The sequence below is a fragment of the Giraffa tippelskirchi genome, chromosome 7, assembly GCF_054371585.1.
Source record: "Giraffa tippelskirchi isolate mGirTip1 chromosome 7, T2T-mGirTip1v1.2.pri, whole genome shotgun sequence".
Lineage (NCBI taxonomy): Eukaryota > Metazoa > Chordata > Mammalia > Artiodactyla > Giraffidae > Giraffa > Giraffa tippelskirchi.
In genome coordinates, this window is record NC_137281.1 from 43,887,014 (window position 1) to 43,906,178 (window position 19,165).

Sequence of the window (19,165 nt, forward strand, 5' to 3'; positions counted from 1 at the left end):
TCCATACATGGCTACTGGAAAAACCGAAGCTTTGACTATGTGGACCTTAGTCAACAAAGTGGTATCTCTGCTTTTTAATACACTGTCTGTGTTTGTCATAGCTTTTCTTCCAAGGAGCAAGTATCTTTTAATTTCATGACTGCAGTCACCATCCTCAGTGATTTGGGAGCCCAAGAAGATAAAATCCGTCACTTTTTTCACTTTTCCCCCATCTATTTGCCATGAAATGATGGGACCGTATGCCATGATCTTTGTTTTTTTGAATGTTGAGTTTTAAGCCAGCTTTTTCCACCCTCATCAAGAGGCTCTTTAGTTCCTCTTCACTTTCTGCCATTAGAGTGGTATCATCTATATCTGAGGTTGTTGATATTTCTCCTGGCAATCTTGATTCCAGCTTGTGAGCCATCCAGCCCAGCGTTTCACATCATGTACTATGCATATAAGTTAAATAAGCAGGGTGACAATATACAGGAGACAGAATGCCAGGTACTACAGCAGTAAAGAACCTGCCTGCCAATGTAGGAGATGCAGGTTCGATCCCTGGGTCAAAAAGATTCTCTGGAGAAATAAATGGCACCCAACTCCTGTATTCTTGCCTGGGAAATCCCATGGACAGAGGAACCTGGCAGGCTACAGCTCATGGAGTCACGGAGTTGGATACGCCTGAGCAGCTGAGCACACGTGCAGCAGCAGGAGTGAGGGGAAGACACGGCAGGGCAGGGGGCAGCAGTTTGGGACTGTCTAGTTTGGAGAACTCCTGCTGGCTTTGGGGCATAGGGGCTGCCCTTAGTTGTTTGGTTCCTGGCCTTGGCTTGTTACAAGGCTTGGTATGTGAATTAGATAAGGAAAATGGGCCTGTGTATGTGAAAGGGAACCTCTAAGCTGGCTGCCCACAACTCCGAGGAATCAACTAACCCTGGCTGGAGGTGGGGGAATCTCTCCCCATGTCTGAAAGTCCTCCCAAGATGTCAAAACATATAAAGTTATAGGAAATAAAAAACACAATAGTATGGGTGGTAAGGCTTATACATTCTTCTTGAAATGGTAGAATATTGATTTTAAGTGGACTGTGAAAATTAAGTGTATATTGTAGTTGATAGCATGACTATTATAAAAAATACATAAAGCAATACAGTAAAAAGAATGCAATAAAATTGTAATACTAAAAAGTGTTTGTATAAGGCACAAAAAGTCCAGAGAGGGGAAAATGCTAGGCTTAAATCCAAACTTACCAATAATTTCATTAAAATTAAATAGTCTAAACACACCAATTTAAAAAGAGATTCTCAGAGTGGATTTAGAAAACAACCAAACTGTATGGTGTCTTGAAGAAACTTGTTTCATTGATATAGGTGAGTTAAAATTAAAAGGAAAGGAAAATATACTGTGTAAACATAAATCAAAAGAAAGCTGGAGTGGCAATATGCAGATAAAATATTCAGGCAAAATATCCTTCAAAGTGAAGAGTCAGTTCACTGAGAATACATAGCAGTGCCAAATGTGTATATTCCTAATAATATAACTGCAAAATAAAAATGAAAAACTGATAGAACTGAAAGGAGAAATTGACATATTCACAGTTATAGTTGGAGGCTTCAACGTGTTTCTCTTAACAAATGATAAAACCATTAGACAGAAAATCAACAAGAATATAGGAGAACTCAACACCATCAACAAACAAGATTCTAATCAATGTTTATAGAACATTCTGCCCAGCAACATCACAGTACACATTCTTTTCAAGGCCTACAGAATGTATATCAAGATAGACCTAACCTGGGCATAAAACAAATAACAAATTTGAAAGAACCAAATCATATGGAGTGTGTTCTCTGATCACAAAGGAATCAAACTAGAATTGAATAACAGAAAGATAAAAAGAAAATATCCAGATACTTAGAAACTCAACAACAGATCTCTAAATATTGGATAATTTGAAGAGAAATTTTAAAATACATTGAACTGACAAGAAAATGAAAATAATATATATCAAAATTTGTGAGGTGTAGCTAAAGTGAAAGTCAGTCAGTTGTGTCCCATGCTTTGCAACCCCATGGACTGTAGCCTGCCAGACTCCTCTGTCCATGGAATTCTCCAGCCCAGATTACTGGAGTGGATAGCCGTTCCCTTCTCCAGAGGATCTTCCCAACCCAGGGATTGAACCCAGGTCTCCCACATTTCAGGCAGATTGTTTACCTTCTGAGCCACCAGGGAAGCCCAAAGAGAAAGTCTATTTCCACCCAGTTTCAAACCGGGCACCTTTTGCATTTGAGGCAAATGTGATAACCACTACACTGTGGAAACAAGGTCTGTGTAGCTAAAGCAGTGATGAAAGAAGTACAACACATAATTAGAAAAGAAGAAAAGTCAAATCAATAAACTTTCACCTCTAGGAGCTGGAAAAAGATGAGTAGAATAAACCCAAAGTAAGCAAAGGGAATGAAATAAAGAGTGGAGATCAATGAAGTTGAAAATAATAGATAAACTTGATTAAATAACAAGCTTGTTCTTGGGGGGAAAAAATCAACGCAACTGACAGACTTCAGCAACACCGAAGAAGACATAAATTACAACTACAGTCCCTGCAAACATCAGAGATAAGGAGATCCTATAATTTTACACACATAAATTTAACAACTTAGATGAAATCAACCAATTCCTAAAAAAGTATAGACTACCATAACTTACCCAGTATGAAATAGATCATTTGAATAGATTTACAGCTATTAGGGAAATTGAATTAATAATTTAAAAATTCTCATAAAAGAAATTACTGGGCCCAAGTTGTTTTACTAGAGAAATCTGCAAGGTGTGTTTAAGAGTTAACATCAACTCTATACAATCTCGTGCAGAAAATACAAGGAGAGTGAAGACTCCTATATTCATTTGTAATCTGTATTTTCTCAATGTCCAAACCAGACAAAGGTGGTACAAAATAATAGCAAGTAGAATCCATCAGTATACAAAAGAATTATACATCATGACCCAGTGGTGATTATCCCAGGGATGCAAGGCTGGTTCAGTATTGAAAAATCAGTTAATGCAATCTATCATGCTAACAGGCTGAAAAAGTAAATCAGGACATGATTGCATCAGTACATTTAGTAAAGCATTTAACAAATTTCAACACTTGAGTTTCATGTTCATACTCATAGCCAAGTAGGAATATAGGTTACCATTGTATCTACTACCGGGGGCAAGAATTCCTTAGGAGAAATGGAGTAGCCCACATAGTCAACAAGAGAGTCCAAAATGCAGTACTTGGGTGCAAATCTCAAAAGGGACAGAATGATCTCGGTTTGTTTCCAAAGCAAACCATTCATCACAGTAATCGAAGTCTATTCCCCAACCACTAATGCCGAGGAAGCTGAAGTTAACTAGTTCTATAACTACCTACAAGACCTCCTAGAACTAACACTAAAAAAAGATGTGCTTTTCATATCATAGGGAATTGGAATGCAAAAGTAGGAAGTCAAGAGATAACAGGGCTTGGAGTACAAAATGCAGCAGGGCAAAGGCTAACAGAGTTTTGTCAAGAGAACACACTGGTCATAGCAAAAACCCTTTCCCAGCAACACAGATGCCTTTACAGATGACTTTACCATCACCACATAGTCAATACTGAAATCAGATTGATTATGTTCTTTGTAGCCGAAGATGAAAAAGTTCTATACACTCAGCTAAAACAAGACATGGAGCTGACTGTGACTCAGATCGTCAGCTCCTTACTGCAAAATTCGGGCTTAAATTGAAGAAAGTGGGGAAAACTACTAGGCCGTTCAGCCTAAAATAAATCCTTTATGATTATACAGTAGTTGTTCAGTTACTAACTGGTGTGTCTCACTCTTTGCAACCCCATGAACTGCAGCACACCAGGCTTCCCTGTCCTTCACTGTCTCCCTGAGTTTGCTCTAACTCATATCCATTGAGTCAGCGATACCATCCAACCATCTCATCTTCTGTCGCTCCCTTCTCCTCTTGCCCTCAGTGTTTCCCAGAATCAGGGTCTTTCCAGTGAGTCATCTCTTCGCATCAGGTGTCCAAAGTATTGGAGCTTCAGCTTCAGCTTCAGCATCAGTCTTTCCTATGAATATTCATGGTTGATTTCCTTTGGAATTGACTGGCTTGGTCTCCTTGCTGTCCAGGGGACTGTCAAGAGTCTTCTCCAGCACCACAATTCAAAAGCATCAGTTCTTTGGCACTCAGCCTTCCTTATGGTCCAGCTCTCAAATCTATACATGACTACTGGAAAAACCATAGCTTTGACTACACAGACCTTTGTTGGCAAAGTGATGTCTCTGCTTTTTAATACACTATCTAGGTTTGTCCAGAGAAGTTGCTCCGTCATGTGCGACTATTTGCAATCCCATGGACTGTAGCTTACCAGGCTCCTCCGTCCATGGAATTTTCCAGGCAAGAGTAGTGGAGTGGCTTGCCATTTCCTTCTCCAGGGGAACTTCCCAACCTGGGAATTGAACCCGGGTCTTCCACATGGCAGGCAGACGCTTTACCCATTGAGCCACCAGGGAAGCCACCAGGTTTGTCATAGCTTTTCTTCCAAGGAACAAGTGTCTTTTAGTTTTGTGGCTGCAGTCACTGTCTGCAGTGATTTTGGAGCCCAAGAAAGTGCATTCTCTCACTGTTTTCTCTTTTCCCCTGTCTGTTTGCCATGAAGTGATGGGACCAGATGACATGACCTAGTTTTTTGAATATTGAATTTTAAGCCAGCTTTGGCACACTCATCTTTTACCTTCATCAAGAGGCTCTTTAGTTCCTCTTCACTTTCTGCCATTAATGTGGTATCATCTCTATATCTGAGGTTGTTGATCTTTCTCCCAGCAATCTTTATTCCAGTTTGTGCTTCATTCAGTCCTGTGGTTTCGCATGATGTACTCTGCATGTAAGTTAAATAAGCAGGGTGACAATATACAGTCTTGATGTACTTCTCTCAGTTTTGAATGAATTCATTGTTCCATGTCCAGTTCTAACTGTTGCTTTTTGACCCGCATACAGGTTTCTCAGGAGGCATGTAAGGTGGTTTGGTATTCCCATCTCTTTCAGAATTTTCCAGTTTGTTGCAATCCACAGAGTCAAAGACTTTAGCGTAGTCAGCAAAGCAAAAGTAGATTTTGTTTTGAATTTCCTTGCTTTTTCTATGATCCAGTGGATATTGGGAGTTTGATCTGCTTACCCTGCCTTTTCTAAATCCAGCTCTTATATCTGGAAGTTCTTTGTTCATGTATTGTTGAAGCCTAACTTGAAGGATTTTGAGCATTACCTTTGTAGCATGTGAAATGAGCACAGTTCTGTGGTAGTTTGAACATTCTTTGGCATTGCCCTTCTTTGGGATTGGAATGAAAGCTGACCTTTTCTAGTCCTGTGGCCACTGCTGAGTTTTCCAAATTTGCTAACATATTGAGTGCAGCACATTAACAGCATCATCTTTTAGGATTAGAAATAGCTCAGCTGGAATTCCATCATCTTCATGAGCTTTGTTCGTAGTAAGGCTTCCTAAGGCCCACTTGACTTGGCATTCCAGGATGTCTGGCTCTAGGTGAGTGACCACACTATTGTGGTTATCTGGTTCATTAAGACCTTTTTTGTACAGTTCTTCTGTGTTTTCTTGCCACCTTTTCTTGATGTCTTTTGCTTCTCTCAGGTCCTTGCCCTATTTCTGTCCTTTATTGTGCTGATGTTTGCATGAACTGTTCCCTGAGTATCTCCAGTTTTCTTGAAGAGATCTCTAGTCTTTCCCATTCTATTGTTTCCCTCTATTTCTTTGCTTTGTTCACGTCTTTTTTATCTCTCTTTGCTATTCTCTGGAACTCGGCATTCAGTTGGGTATATCTTTCCCTTTCCCTTTTCTTCTTTTCTCAACTGTTTGTAAGACCTCCTCAGAAAACCACTTGACCTTCTTGCATTTCTTTTTCTTGGGTATGTTTTTAGTCACCACCTCCTGTACAGTGGTACAAACCTCCATCCATAGTTCTTCAGCTCTCTGTCTACCAGATCTAGTCCCTGGAATCTGTTCGTTACCTCCACTGAGTAATCATGAGGGATTTGATTTAGGTCATACCTGAGTGGCCCAGTGGTTTTTCCTACTTTCTTCAATTTGAGCCTAAGTTTTGCAATAGGGAGCTGATAATCTGAGCCACAGTCAACTCCAGGTCTTGTTTTTGCTGACTGTATAGAGCTTCTCCATCTTTGGCTGCAAAGAATATAATTAATCTGATTTTGGTATTGACCATCTGATGATGTCCATGTGTAGAGTCATCTCTTGTGTTATTGGAAGAGGGTGTTTGCTATGACTGGTGCGTTCTGTTGGCAAAACTCTGTTAGCCTTTGCCCTACTTCATTTTGTAACTCCAAGGCCAAATTTCCTGTTACTCCAGGTATCTCTTGACTTCCTACTTTTGCATTCCAGTCCTCCGTGATGAAAAGGACATCTTTTTTTTTTTTTTTGGTGTTAGTTCTAGGAGGTCTTGTAGGTCTTCATAGAATTGTTCAACTTCAGCTTCTTCGGCATTACTGGGATAGACTTGGATTACTGTGATGTTGAATGGTTTGCATTGGAAATGAACTGAGATCATTCTGTTGTTTTTGAGATTGCATCCAGGAACTACATTTTGGACTCTTTTTGTTGACTATAAGGGCTAGTCCATTTCCTCTAAGCGATTCTTGCCCACAGTAAGTAGATATAATAGTTATCTGAATTAAATTTGCTCATTCCCGTCCATTTTAGTTCACTGATTCATAAAACGTTGATGTTCACTCTTGCCATATTCTGTTTGACCACTTCCAATTTACGTTGATTCATGGACCTAACATTCCAGGTTCCTATGCAGTATTGTTCTTTACAGCATCAAACTTTTACTTTCACCACCAAACACATCCACAACTGGGCATTGTCATCACTTTGGCTCAGCCTCGTAATTGTTTTTGGAGCTGTTTCCTCGCTCTTCCCCAGTAGCATATTGGACACCTACCAACCTGGGGAGTTCATCTTTCAATGTCGTATCTTTTTGCCTTTTCATACTATTCATAGGGTTCTAAGGCAAGAATACTGAAGTGGTTGCCATTCCCTTCTCCAGTGGACCACATTTTATCAGGCCCTGATTAGCAGGGACGTGCCTTTCAGCCACTCCACATATCTAGATGACATGCCTGGCACACTGGTTGTCCCACTGCTGGTCCTTATTGAGTGTATAAATCTTCACTGGCCATTCACTGTTGGTCAGTGTGCCGCCTAGGGGCCAAGGCAGAGGCCCTGCTGGAGTTACTGGAAAGGGATCTGGAGAAGGCTGGAGCTGATGTTGGAGGATGCCCAGGAGCAGAGGGCTCCCCAGCCCCACAACTGCTGCTGGCCACCTCAGGCCAATCTGCTCCCCAGGAGCGGAGGGCACCTCACCTCTTCACTGCCGCCCACTGCTCTAGGATCATTCTGCTGCCCAGGAGCAGATGGCACCCCAGATTATACAGTGGAGGTGATGAATAGATTCAAGGGATTAGGTCTAGTAGACAGAGTGCCTGAGAAACTAGACAGAGTGCCTGAGAACTATGGACAGAGGTTCGTAGCATTATACAGGAGGTGATGACTAAAACTGTCCCCAAGAGAAAGAAGAGGTGGCAAGAATATACAGAGAAACTATACAAGAAAGGTCTTAATGACTGGGATAACCACAATGATGTGATCAGTCAGATAGAGCCAGACCTTCTGGCGTGTGAAGTCAAGTGGGCCTTAGGAAGCATAATTACAAACAAAGGTAGTGGCGATAGTGGAATTCCGCTATTTCTAATCCTAAAAGATGATGCTGTTAAAGTGCTGCACTCAACATGCCAGCAAATTTGGAAAACTCAGCGGTGGCCACAGGACTGGAAAAGGTCAGTTTTCATTCCAATCCCAAAGAAGGGAAATGCCAAAGAATGTTCTAACTATTGTACATTTGCGCTTACTTTGCATGCTAGCAAGGTTATGCTCAAAATCCTTCAAGCTAGGCTTCAACAATGCATGAACCATACAGACTGGATTTAGAAAAGGCAGAGGAACCAGAGATCAAATTGCCAACATTTGCTGGATCATAGAGAAAGCAAGGGAATTGCAGAGAAACATCGACTTCTGCTTCATTGACTCCGCTAAAGTCTTTGACTCTGTGGATCACAACAAACTGTAGAAAATTCTGAAAGAAAAAAAAAAAAGAAAATTCTGAAAGAGATGGAATACCAGATCACCTTACCTGCCTCCTTAGAAACCTGATGCAGGTCAAGAAGCAACAGTTAGAACATGGAACAACACTATGGTTCCAGATTGGGAAAGATGTACAACAAGGCTGTAATTACTACCCTGCTTATTTAACTTATATGCGGAGTATATCACACAACATGCTGGGCTGGATGAACCACAAGGTGGAATCACTATTGCTGGGAGAAATATCAGCAACCTTTCATATGCAGATGATACTACTCTAATGGCAGAAAGTGAAGAGAAACTAAAGTGCCTCCTGGTGAGGGCGAAAGAAGAGAGTGAAAAAACTGGCTTAAAACTCAACATTCAGAAAAATAAGATGGTACTGTCTGGCCCCATCACTTCATGGCAAATAGATGGGGTGAAAAGTGCAAATAGTGATAGATTTTACTTTCTTAGGCTCCAAAATCACTGTGGATGGTGACCACAGCCATGGAATTAAAAGGCACTTGCTCAATGGAAGGAAAGCTATGACAAATGTAGACAGTGTTTTAAAAAGCAAGGACATCACTTTGGTGACACACGTCCCTCTGGTCGAAGCTATGGTTTTTCCAGTAGTCGTGTATGGATGTGAGAGTTGGAGCACCATAAAGAAGGCTGAGTGCCGAAGAATTGACACTTTTGAATTGTGGTGCTGGAGAAGACTCTTTAGAGTCCCTCGGACTGCAAGAAGATCCAACCACTCAATCCTAAAGGAAATCAACCTTGAATTCTCATTGGAAGGTCTGATGCTGAAGCTCCATTACTTTGGCCACCTGCCTCAAAGAGCTGACATTGGAAAAGATCCTGATTTTAGGAAAGATTGAAGGCAAAAGGAGAAGAGGATGGCAGAGAATGAAATGGTTAGATGGCATCACCAGCTCAATAGACATGAATTTATGCAAACTGGGAGATAGTGAAGGACAGGGAAGCTTGGTGTACTGCAGTCCATGGGGTCAAAGAATGTCAGACACAACTTAGCAACTGAACAACAACAGTCCTTAATGTGATAAAGAATATACACAAAAATCTAACTTGGTAGTGAAAGACTGCATATTTTCTTTACCTCTCATTACTGCTCTTTGGCACAGTGCTGAAAGTTCTAGCTAGTACAACAAGGTAGGAAAGTAAAGGCATATAGATGAGAAAAAAAAAATCTAAATGATGTAATTGTCTACCTGGAAAACCCCAGGGAATATAGAAAACTCCTGGAATTAGAAATCAGATCAGCAGGGTCACAGGATATATGGTCAACATACAGAAATCAGTTGTATTTCTGTTTATTAGTATTGAACACATAGGAGCCAAAATTAAAATGCAGTGCCATGTTCAGTTACTCAAAAATATGAAAAACTTGGGTGTAAACCTCACAAAACATGTATAGGACTTGTATGCTCAAAACTATGAAACAGTGATCTAGAGAAAGCAAAGATCTAGAGAAATGAAGAGACAGCATGTTCATGCAAGAGTCTGCAGACGTAATTTATCCTCAAATCAAAGTGCAAGTTTAACATAATTGCTAAATAAGATTAAGTTAAAATTTGATATGGAAAGCAAAGAAAGTAGAATAGCTGAAAATAATTTTTAAAAGAAGAAAAATGTGGGAGCAGTCCCTATCCAATTTTAAGACATTAGAATAACAGTAGTTGATACTGTATGGTATCGGTGTGGTGTTGGTGAAGGGATAAATTCATAAGTTGATAGAACAGAATCGGGAATCCAGAAATAGCCCCACACAAGTATGGCCAGCTGATATTTGATGAACACGCAAAAGCAACTTAATAGAGAAAAGATAGTCTTCTCAGGAAATGATGCTAGAGCAGCTAGATACCCACAACCAAAAACATGAACCTTGGCTTAAACCTTGCATTTGATACTAAAATTAACTTGAAATGAATTCTAGATTTAAACATAAAACTTTTAGATGCTAACACACAAGAAGTCTTTGGGACCGAAGGCTTGATAAAGAAAAAAACCAATAAGTGGACTTCATTAATATGAAAAATGTTTCCCATCACAAAAGATCCTGTTAAGAGGATGAAACACAAGCTATAGGAGAAAACATTGCCAGCCTCTTACATCACAAAGTATTCATGTCTAGAATACATGAAGAACTCTCAAAGCTCAACAGTAAAATCTACACAGTCTGTTTTTAGAAAGTGAACTAAAAGAAATGAACAACCAGTTCACCCAAGAGAGACTATAGATGGTAAATAGAATATGTGAAATGTTCAACATCACTTGCCATTAGGGGAATGGCAAAGACCATGATGAGATACACTGCACTCTTTTGGGGGCGGGGGGCGGGGGGACTACCTCATGAAACCCAATCTCACAATTTATGAACCTGTTTTTAAGATTTTTATATGAAATGGAAACATTCTGTTTGACAACAGAAATATAAACTAGAGTAAACCCTGAGAGTTTTCATTACAAATAACTTTTCTACACTGCACCCTTATTGGTTTGGTTTAGCTGCTAAGTTGGGTCCAACTCTTTGCGACCCCATGGACTGTAGACTCCCAGGCTCCTTTGTCCATGGGATTCTCCAGGTGAGAATACTGGAGTGGGTTGCCATGCCCTCCTCAAGGGGATCTTCCTGATCCAGGGATCGAACCCAGGTCTCCTGTGTTGCAGGCACATTCTTTACTAACTGAACTACGCGAGAAAAACTCTTATTAGAATTTCTAAAATAAAAGCTCATGGCAATACCAAATTCTGGAAAGGATGCAGAGAAAGTGGATCTTTTATACATTGCTAATGGCAACATAAAATGGTTTAGTCATTCTGGAACATACTTTGGCAGTTCCTTGAAAAACTAAACATGTACTTACCTACCACCCAACAGTTGCACTCCTGGGCATTTATCTCAGAGAAATGAAAATGCAGGTCCACGTGAAATCTTGTACATGATTGTTCAGAGCATCTTTATTTGTAATAACCCCAAACAGGAGCAACCGAATTGTCTCTCAATAGACAGATGATTAGAAGACTAGTGAAGAGGACTTCCCTGGTGGTCCGTTAGTTAAGAATCCACCTTGCGATGCAGGGGAGGTCCACAGAGCAGCTAAGCCTCCATACCGCAACTAGAGTCTGTGTGCCGCCTGCAGCAAAAGATCCCACATGACACGATGATCCTGTGTCCCACAGCTGAGACCCGACACAGCCAAATAAATAATCCATATTGTAGAGTAGTACTCAGTGGTAACAAGAAATGAACTGGTGATGCATGCACCAACTTGGATGGATTTTAAAGAGTTAAGTTGAGTGAAAAAAGCCAGTCTCAAAAGTCACATATGGTATAAGTCTGATTATATAACATTCTCAAAATCACAGATTAGTCGTTGCCAAGGGTAGGGATAGTAAGTGGAAGTGCAGTAAAGTGTAATTATAAAAGAATACCATGAAGGAAATCTTTGTGGTGATAATTCTGTATCTTGATTGAAGTGGTGTTTTCATGAATCTATACTTGTGAATTAAAAGATGCTCCTTGGAGGAAAAGCTGTGACAAACCTAGACAGTGTATTAAAAAGCAGAGACATTACTTTGCTGGCAAAGGTCCGTATAGTCAAAGCTATGGTTTTTCTAGTAGTCATGTATGGATGTGAGAGTTGGACCATAAAGAAGACTAAGTGCCAAAGAATTGATCCTTTTTTGAACTGTGGTGTTGGAGAAGATTCTTGAGTGTCCCTTGGACTGAAGGAGATCAAACCAGTCAGTCCTAAAGGAAATCAATCTCAAATATTCATTGGAAGGACTGATGCTGAAGCTGAAGCTCCAATACTTTGGCCACTTGATGTGAAGAGCTGACTCAATACGGGAAAAAACCCCTGATGCTGGGAAAGATTGAAGGCAGGAGGAAAAGGTGATGACAGAGGATGAGATGTAATGGCATCACCGACTCTATGGACATGAGTTTGAGCAAACTCTGGGAGCTAGTGAAGGACAGGGAAGCCTGGCATGCTGCTGTCCATGGGATCGCAGAGAGTCAGACATGACTGAGAGATTGAACAGCAATGCTTGTGATAAAATGGCATAGAACTGTATGCACTCGCTGTATCAATGTAAATGTCCTGTTTTTGATTTTGTACTACAATTATTAATATGTATTATATAATGGTTGGAGGAATCTGGTTAAAGAGTACTCAGAACTTTTATGTACTATCTTTACAACTTCTTTTGCAATTTCAAAATAAAGTTATCTTTGGAATTTCAAAATAAAAAGCAACTTCAGACCACAATCTACATGCAGCATAAGTTCAAACAAGTGATAGTAGAATGTTGCCCATTTGGAAATCTTAAAAAGATGCTCACATTAATATTTAACACTGCTTGTACATCTAGGGAAAAAGGACAGTTGATAACTGTATTCTGTATTTAACACAATTACCGTGGTACAAAAGTCAGTTCAGTTCAGTCAGTCAGTCGTGTCCGACTCTTTGCGACCCCATGGACTACAGCATGCCAGGCTTCCCTGTCCATCGCCATCTCCAGAGTTTACTCAAACTCATGTCCATTGAGTCGGTGATCCCATCCAGCCATCTCATCCTCTGTCGTCCCCTTCTCCTCCTGCCTTCAGTCTTTCCCAGCATCAGGGTTTTTTCCAAGGAGCCAGCTCTTCGCATCAGGTGGCCAAAGTATTGGAGTTTCAGCTTCAGCATCAGTCCTTCCAGTGAATATTCAGGACTGATCTCCTTTAGGATGGACTGGTTGGATTTCCTTGCTGTCCAAAGGACTCTCAAGAATCTTTTCCAACACCACAGTTCAAAAGCATCAATTCTTCAGCGCTCAGCTTTCTTTATAGTTCAGCTCTCACAAAAGTAGCTCTAATAAATTGTCCCTTTTTTTAATGCTCCTCTGTCCAGCATCAGTTATCTTTATTCTTTACTAACAAGCCCACAAATATTCCAGGTCTATCCAAACGAACCTAAGGAAGTAAAGAACTCGTGACTGAACCTTATACTACTTGAGTCGAGCTTTTCCCCTTGTTGTTTTCCTTGTATTCCGTATGTTTCATCTCCTCATCAGGAATTTTGAATTCTAATTGTGTAAACACAGAATATGTACACATTTGTATGTAAATTCTAATAGAAGTTATGTGGCCATTGTAGTAGGTATACATGGTAGGTGCAGGTTTGTAAAGCCTCATAACTACATAGGTTGAACTTTTAAATAGCATCATTTTGGATAACACCATTCTAATTTTACTTTAAAGTTTAGATTGGGTGTCCCCAGGCCATCTGTCCAGAAAGCTTTCACTGATAATTTAAAGTAACAGTGTTTCTGTTATTTGGAAAACACTTGTGTCACCCTATTGTTAGAAGTTTACATTCATTATTTCATTGAATTTGTTTATAGCATCTCTGAAATTACACTAGCCTGCCTTTCTCTCTCTCTCTCTCTCTCTCTCTCTCTCTCTCTCTCTCTCTCTCTCTCTCTCATAGTTGCAGAAACCGGGCTCAGAAGGATTAGGTAACTTGAGCAAGGTCACCAGTTGTATGGCTGCAATTTGAGCCGGGAACTGATTCCAGTGCCTGTTATTAACAACTATGTTCCACTGCGGGTATGAGGGCTCACATGTTTACTTGATTCACACTTCTGCCTCCAGTGGCAACCTAATTGCTCAAGAACTCAGTTCCCTTTCTTAGCTCCTGCAGGCCTCTTTCAGTACCAGATTTCACTAGAAACTATAGCTTTATATCTGAGAATGGTGGTACTATTCAGCATTCTCTGGTTCTTTATATTTAGATCTACATTTAAGTAGTCTGGTCATTCTTAGAAAACAGACATAAAATTACATAGCGTATATACATTGTTCCAGCCAGCTAGAAAAATTTTTGTTGTTAAACTGATCTTGTTTTAAATGCCTTCAAAAATCAGTCTGTTTTATCTGGAAACAGTAGTTGCAGAGAAAAAGCCAAGGTTTGTTTTAGAGTAAATCCTTTGACTTAACTCCTCTCTGAATTATGTCATAGTAGTAGTAAATGATAACTAGTAGCAAGCAAAGATGTTTATTCTTTATAGGCGTAAATAAATCCAGTCTTGGTCATTATCAACTGTGCAGCTGGGCAAACTCCTAAAGATACACTACTGAAAATGTTACAAATAACCTGCCTTTTAGGCTTAGATGCAGTTTTCAGTTTGTCTGAAAACAATTAAACCGCTTATATCTTTTATTTTAAAAACATGGTATTTTTTTCAAAGATATTAGCAGGCATTTGACTTTTGTAAAGTTTGGTATTTGTAATTTCGTATGTAACATCATATGTGCTGTAAAGTGCTTTTGTAAATGGATCTAATTTCTTATCTTCTCTTTACAGGAATATATTAAAGGAATCTGTGAACCTGAACTAGAAGAAAGAGAATGTTACCCCAAGGCCATGCACTGCATTTTTGTTGGGGCACAGAGCCTATTTCTGAAGAGCTTGATTCAGGACACCTGTGCCGATCTCTGCATTCTCGACATCGGTCTCCTTGGCATCAGAGGAAGTGCCGAAGCTGTGGTCATGGCCCGGAGTCACATTCAGCAGTTTGTAAAGCTCTTTGAGAATAATGAGAACCTACCCAACAGCCAGAAAGAATCAGAGGTAAAAAGGGAATTTAAACAATTCGTTGAAGCTCGTGCAGACAGTTACACAATGGATTTGTTAATTTTACCCACTTCCTTGAAGAAAGAACTCTTGGCACTCACCCAAGGTGAGGAGAATCTGTTTGAAACAAGAGATGATGATGTTACTGAAATTAGAGATTCTACACAAGCAGAGTTTACACAGAATGCTGCCACAGGGCTGACTGTTTCCAGAGATGAAATTGTTTTGCAGGAAGATGCAAGAAATAAAGCTGGGACTCCCATTTCTGAGCTTACAAAACAAATGGACACAGTCTTTTCTAGTTCACAAGATGTACTTTTTGTTCCAATAAATGGTGTAACCCCAGATGAAGAGGCACTTTCCAAAGACAGAGTTTGTCACAAAAGGAGGTTTTCTGATTCTGAAGAAAGGCATACCAAGAAGCAATTTTCTTTGGAAAATGTTCAAGAGGGAGAGCTTCTACATGATGGTAAGACATTAGCTGGAAGTGTAACCATTGACGTCTCTGATTCTTCTACTGAGGCCGAAAATTTAAGTCCAGATGTAAAAGACACTACTGAGGAAATGGAGTACAACATTCTCGTGAACTTTTTTAAAACCATGGGCTATTCCCAAGAAATTGTTGAAAAGGTCATTAGGGAGTATGGGCCATCTACTGAACCATTATTGCTCTTGGAGGAAATTGAAAAAGAAAATAAAAGATTCCAAGGAGACAGAGAATTTTCGCCTGGTACTGTGTATCCAGGGACTAGCAGAGCCAAAAATAAAGGTGTTTGTAGCAGCATAAATGAGCTTACAGCAGATTCCACTCCAAAGAAAACACAAACTCACACACAGCAAAACATGGTGGAAAATTTTTCCCAGTTACCATTCAGAGTTGAATCAAAACCATGTACCTCAAATTGCAAAATTAATACTTTCAGAACAGTGCCAATAGAACAGAAACAAGAAATCTGGAGTTCAAATCAGAACTACATTTGTAACATAGACCTTGAAACCGATGGCCTTTTACCCTCTGTTGTCCCTTCAAGTCCCAAAGAAGTTGTCAGTTTTGTTTCAAGAGGAGCTTCAAGTCACCAGCCCAGAATTCCGGTTTTTCCTGAAAATGGTTTGCAGCAGCAAGCAGAACCTTTGCTTACAAATAGTATCAAGTCTGCCTGTGAAAACCGCTCAAGGTGTTGTGGCTCTCCTCAGGCTAAGCCTGGTTGTCCACCCCTTTCTCCACCGATGCCGCTCTCCCAGCTGTTACCTTCAGTTACTGATGCTAGGTTGGCGGGACCTTCTGAGCATATTGATTGCTCAGTTACGGGGGTTCAAAGATTTCGAGATACTCTGAAAGTGCCCTACAAGCTGGAATTAAAAAACGAACCAGGGAGGACGGATTTGAAGCACATTGTTATAGATGGAAGCAATGTTGCGATTACGTAAGTCCACTCTCTTGAAATTATAGCTTTCAGTAGGGCTCTTAGCCATGTCTCAGAATTGCAGTGTTTATAGGAACTATCCTGTGTGTAGTTGACCCTGTTTTCTTGCATTGTAAACTCTTTCTTCACTCCGCTGAACCTATATTTCTGAGGACAGGGAATGATAGAAAACTTGGCTTTTCACATTGCATTTCCCAGTGATAAGCAGCATAGAGACTTAAATCCTCAGGTTCTTAATGCTGTCTTAACACCACTGGGTTCTGCATACAAGGATGAAGCTTAAGACAAAAAGGAGATTTCTTTCTCTTTTTCTGTACAACATGCACCCAAGAATGTGCAGTGATATAGGCATGATGTACTTCTGTTACACTTTTGTTGGTAAGAGTGACAGCAGTTTCCTTTCTAAGGAATTCTTCAGTTTGAGTTTTTTTTATGGGCCTCTGCTCTTACTGAAAGTTTGTACAGTAAAAGAAGTTAAATGATCATTTGTATCTAGCCTGTCTTAGAACTCTAAGGGGCAGTTTGATATGAGGAGAGTGTAGGGGTCCGAGTCAGAGTCTCCGCCCCTGGGAACCAGCTGTTTGACCTCAGGCGGGTTTCAGCCTGCTTGGTTTCACTTGCTACAACTTTTTGCCCTGAGCTAAAGGACATTTTTATCATTTCTATTTCAACAACTGCTAGGTAAAATCTCTCTCTGGTTTTCAAAACCAGTCATTCTACTGATTTTGCAGATGTCTTTAGTTCAGTTCAGTTCAGTCCCTCAGTCGTGTCCGACTTTTTGAGACCCCATGGACTGCAGCATGTCGGGCCTCCCTGTCCATCACCAACTCCCGGAGCTTACTCAAGCTCATGTCTATTGAGTCAGTGACGCCATCCAACCACCTCATCCTCTGTCATCCCCTTCTCCTCCTGCCTTCAATCTTTCCCAGCATCAGGGTCTTTTCAAATGAGTCAGCTCTTTTCATCAGGTGGCCAAAGTATTAGAGTTTCAGCTTCAACATCAGTCCTTCCAGTGAACACTCAGGACTCATCTCCTTTAGGATGGACTGGTTGGATCTCCTTGCAGTCCAAGGGATTAGCATTTTAAGTAGCTGCAATTCAAGAAAAGGGGCACCTGGACATGGAATGAAGGAGAAGTTGAAATACAGTTGGCCCTTTAATGATGTGGGGTTAGGGGCCGTCGACCCTCTGCATGGTTAGAATTAACTTTATTGTCAGCCCTCCATGAAGCTGTTCAGCATCTTATAGTACTGTAGTATTTACTACTGAAAAAAGGTCCATGTTTAAGTGGACCCTGTGTTCAAACTTGTGTTGTTTAAGGGTCAGGTGTACTTTCCTGAATTGCTGGATGCTTATATGACCTCTTTCCTTGGAGTTCTAAAACATCAATTAATCCCCTGATTTTTCAGGAATACTTGATAAAATTGAAAAATGAATTGAAAACTATTATTAAATTATGCATTTATTACATATTTGTTTTTTGTGACAATTTTCAGAGAAATTCACAAGAAGATAATATGATGAATTCCATCCATGTTGGGATTCACATTCATTTGAGATTCACATATACCCATCACCTAACTTCAGTAATTATCAACTCATGGCCTGTCTTGTTTCATCATTTCAGACTTTGTTTCATCTGTACCCCACCTGCTTCCTTTCACCCATTTTAAAGGAATTTTCAGATATCTCATTTCCATCTATAAATATTTTAGTATATATTTTTTAAATATAAAGATTCTTTTGATTTTTATTTTTTGAATGGTACTATTCTTTGCTGTCAAAAATAAGAAAAGAAAATGCCAGCATTTCACATGTAAAAGTGAATATAGGTAGTAAAAATATGTAATATGGTTGTCTTCATTTCTAAGTAATGCTGTTTATTGTCATTTCACTTTGTTTTTTGGCAGTTCTTTTGGGGGAAACCCAGCAAATGGCCCAAAACTGTATGGTATTATCTAAGTAAAAATGTAAAGTGCAATTTCAGTTACTCACAGTCCAAGCCCCACAGCAGTTCCTCATTGTTATAATTTCTTGAGCCTAATGATGATATAAAATTTAGGTCACGATTGTGAGTAATATTAATCCTTTTTCATTTTTCTGTGTGTGGAGAGATTTCTGAAATTGGTGTTCAAAGACTAAGAAATGCAAATTAAGATAGAATGAACAGTGATAATGATACTTTTAAAAAGCCTTTTTGTAGTAATTAGTGTATTTCTCAAAGGAGTTACTGTTGGAATTTAGAGTCGCACTGGCTGTACAGAACAGGATGTTTTTGCATATCTGGTCCCTCCTACTTTGCCCATACTGCCCCCAAGCCATTGTGACACCCCAAAACACTGTTACGTACTTCCTAACATCCTTCAGTACGGTACCCTTTCTTTTGAAAACCACTGAATTGGTGCACTAAGGGAAACCACAGGCTGATTGAGAGGATTTTAATTTTCTTTGAATTCATAGATGTCTCAATTAAAAGCAATTCTTTTACAAAGGATGTATTATCCTAGGAAGACAGACTTATACTTAATTTGATGGAGATTGATCTGAAAATGTCAGTAATTAAAATTAACTCTTATTCTGGGAAGAAACTGTTTAATGGGTACAGGGGTTTATTTTTTTTGGAGTGATGGAAATGTTTTGGAACAAGATACAAATGGTGGTTGCACAACATTGTGAATATACTAAATTCACTTTAAAATGATTATTTTACATTGTGTGAATTTCACCTCAATTTTTTTGAGTCAGAAAAAAAATTATTCTAAATCAGCTGCATCAATTTAAATGTGAATTATAGACTATAAATTCCATAAAGGAAGTGATTCGTATGTGTTCGGCTCACTTAACTATCCTCAAGGTCCATTGTGCCTGGCACATAGTAACCACTCGGTGACAATGTTTTGAATGAATGAATGAATTAAAGACTTAATGAA

At 39.7% G+C, this 19,165-nt stretch overlaps 1 protein-coding gene across 2 annotated transcripts in view; it reads left to right on the forward strand.

Annotated features, from left to right (window-relative positions):
* The window catches only part of N4BP1 (NEDD4 binding protein 1), a 57,806-nt gene that overhangs the window by 22,078 nt on the left and 16,563 nt on the right, over positions 1 to 19,165 (forward strand). For both annotated transcript variants that reach the window (XM_081507938.1, XM_081507939.1), the window contains exon 2: positions 14,542 to 16,235. In XM_081507938.1, the coding sequence (XP_081364064.1) occupies positions 14,542 to 16,235 (1,694 nt within the window). The remainder of the gene's footprint in view (positions 1 to 14,541; positions 16,236 to 19,165) is intronic.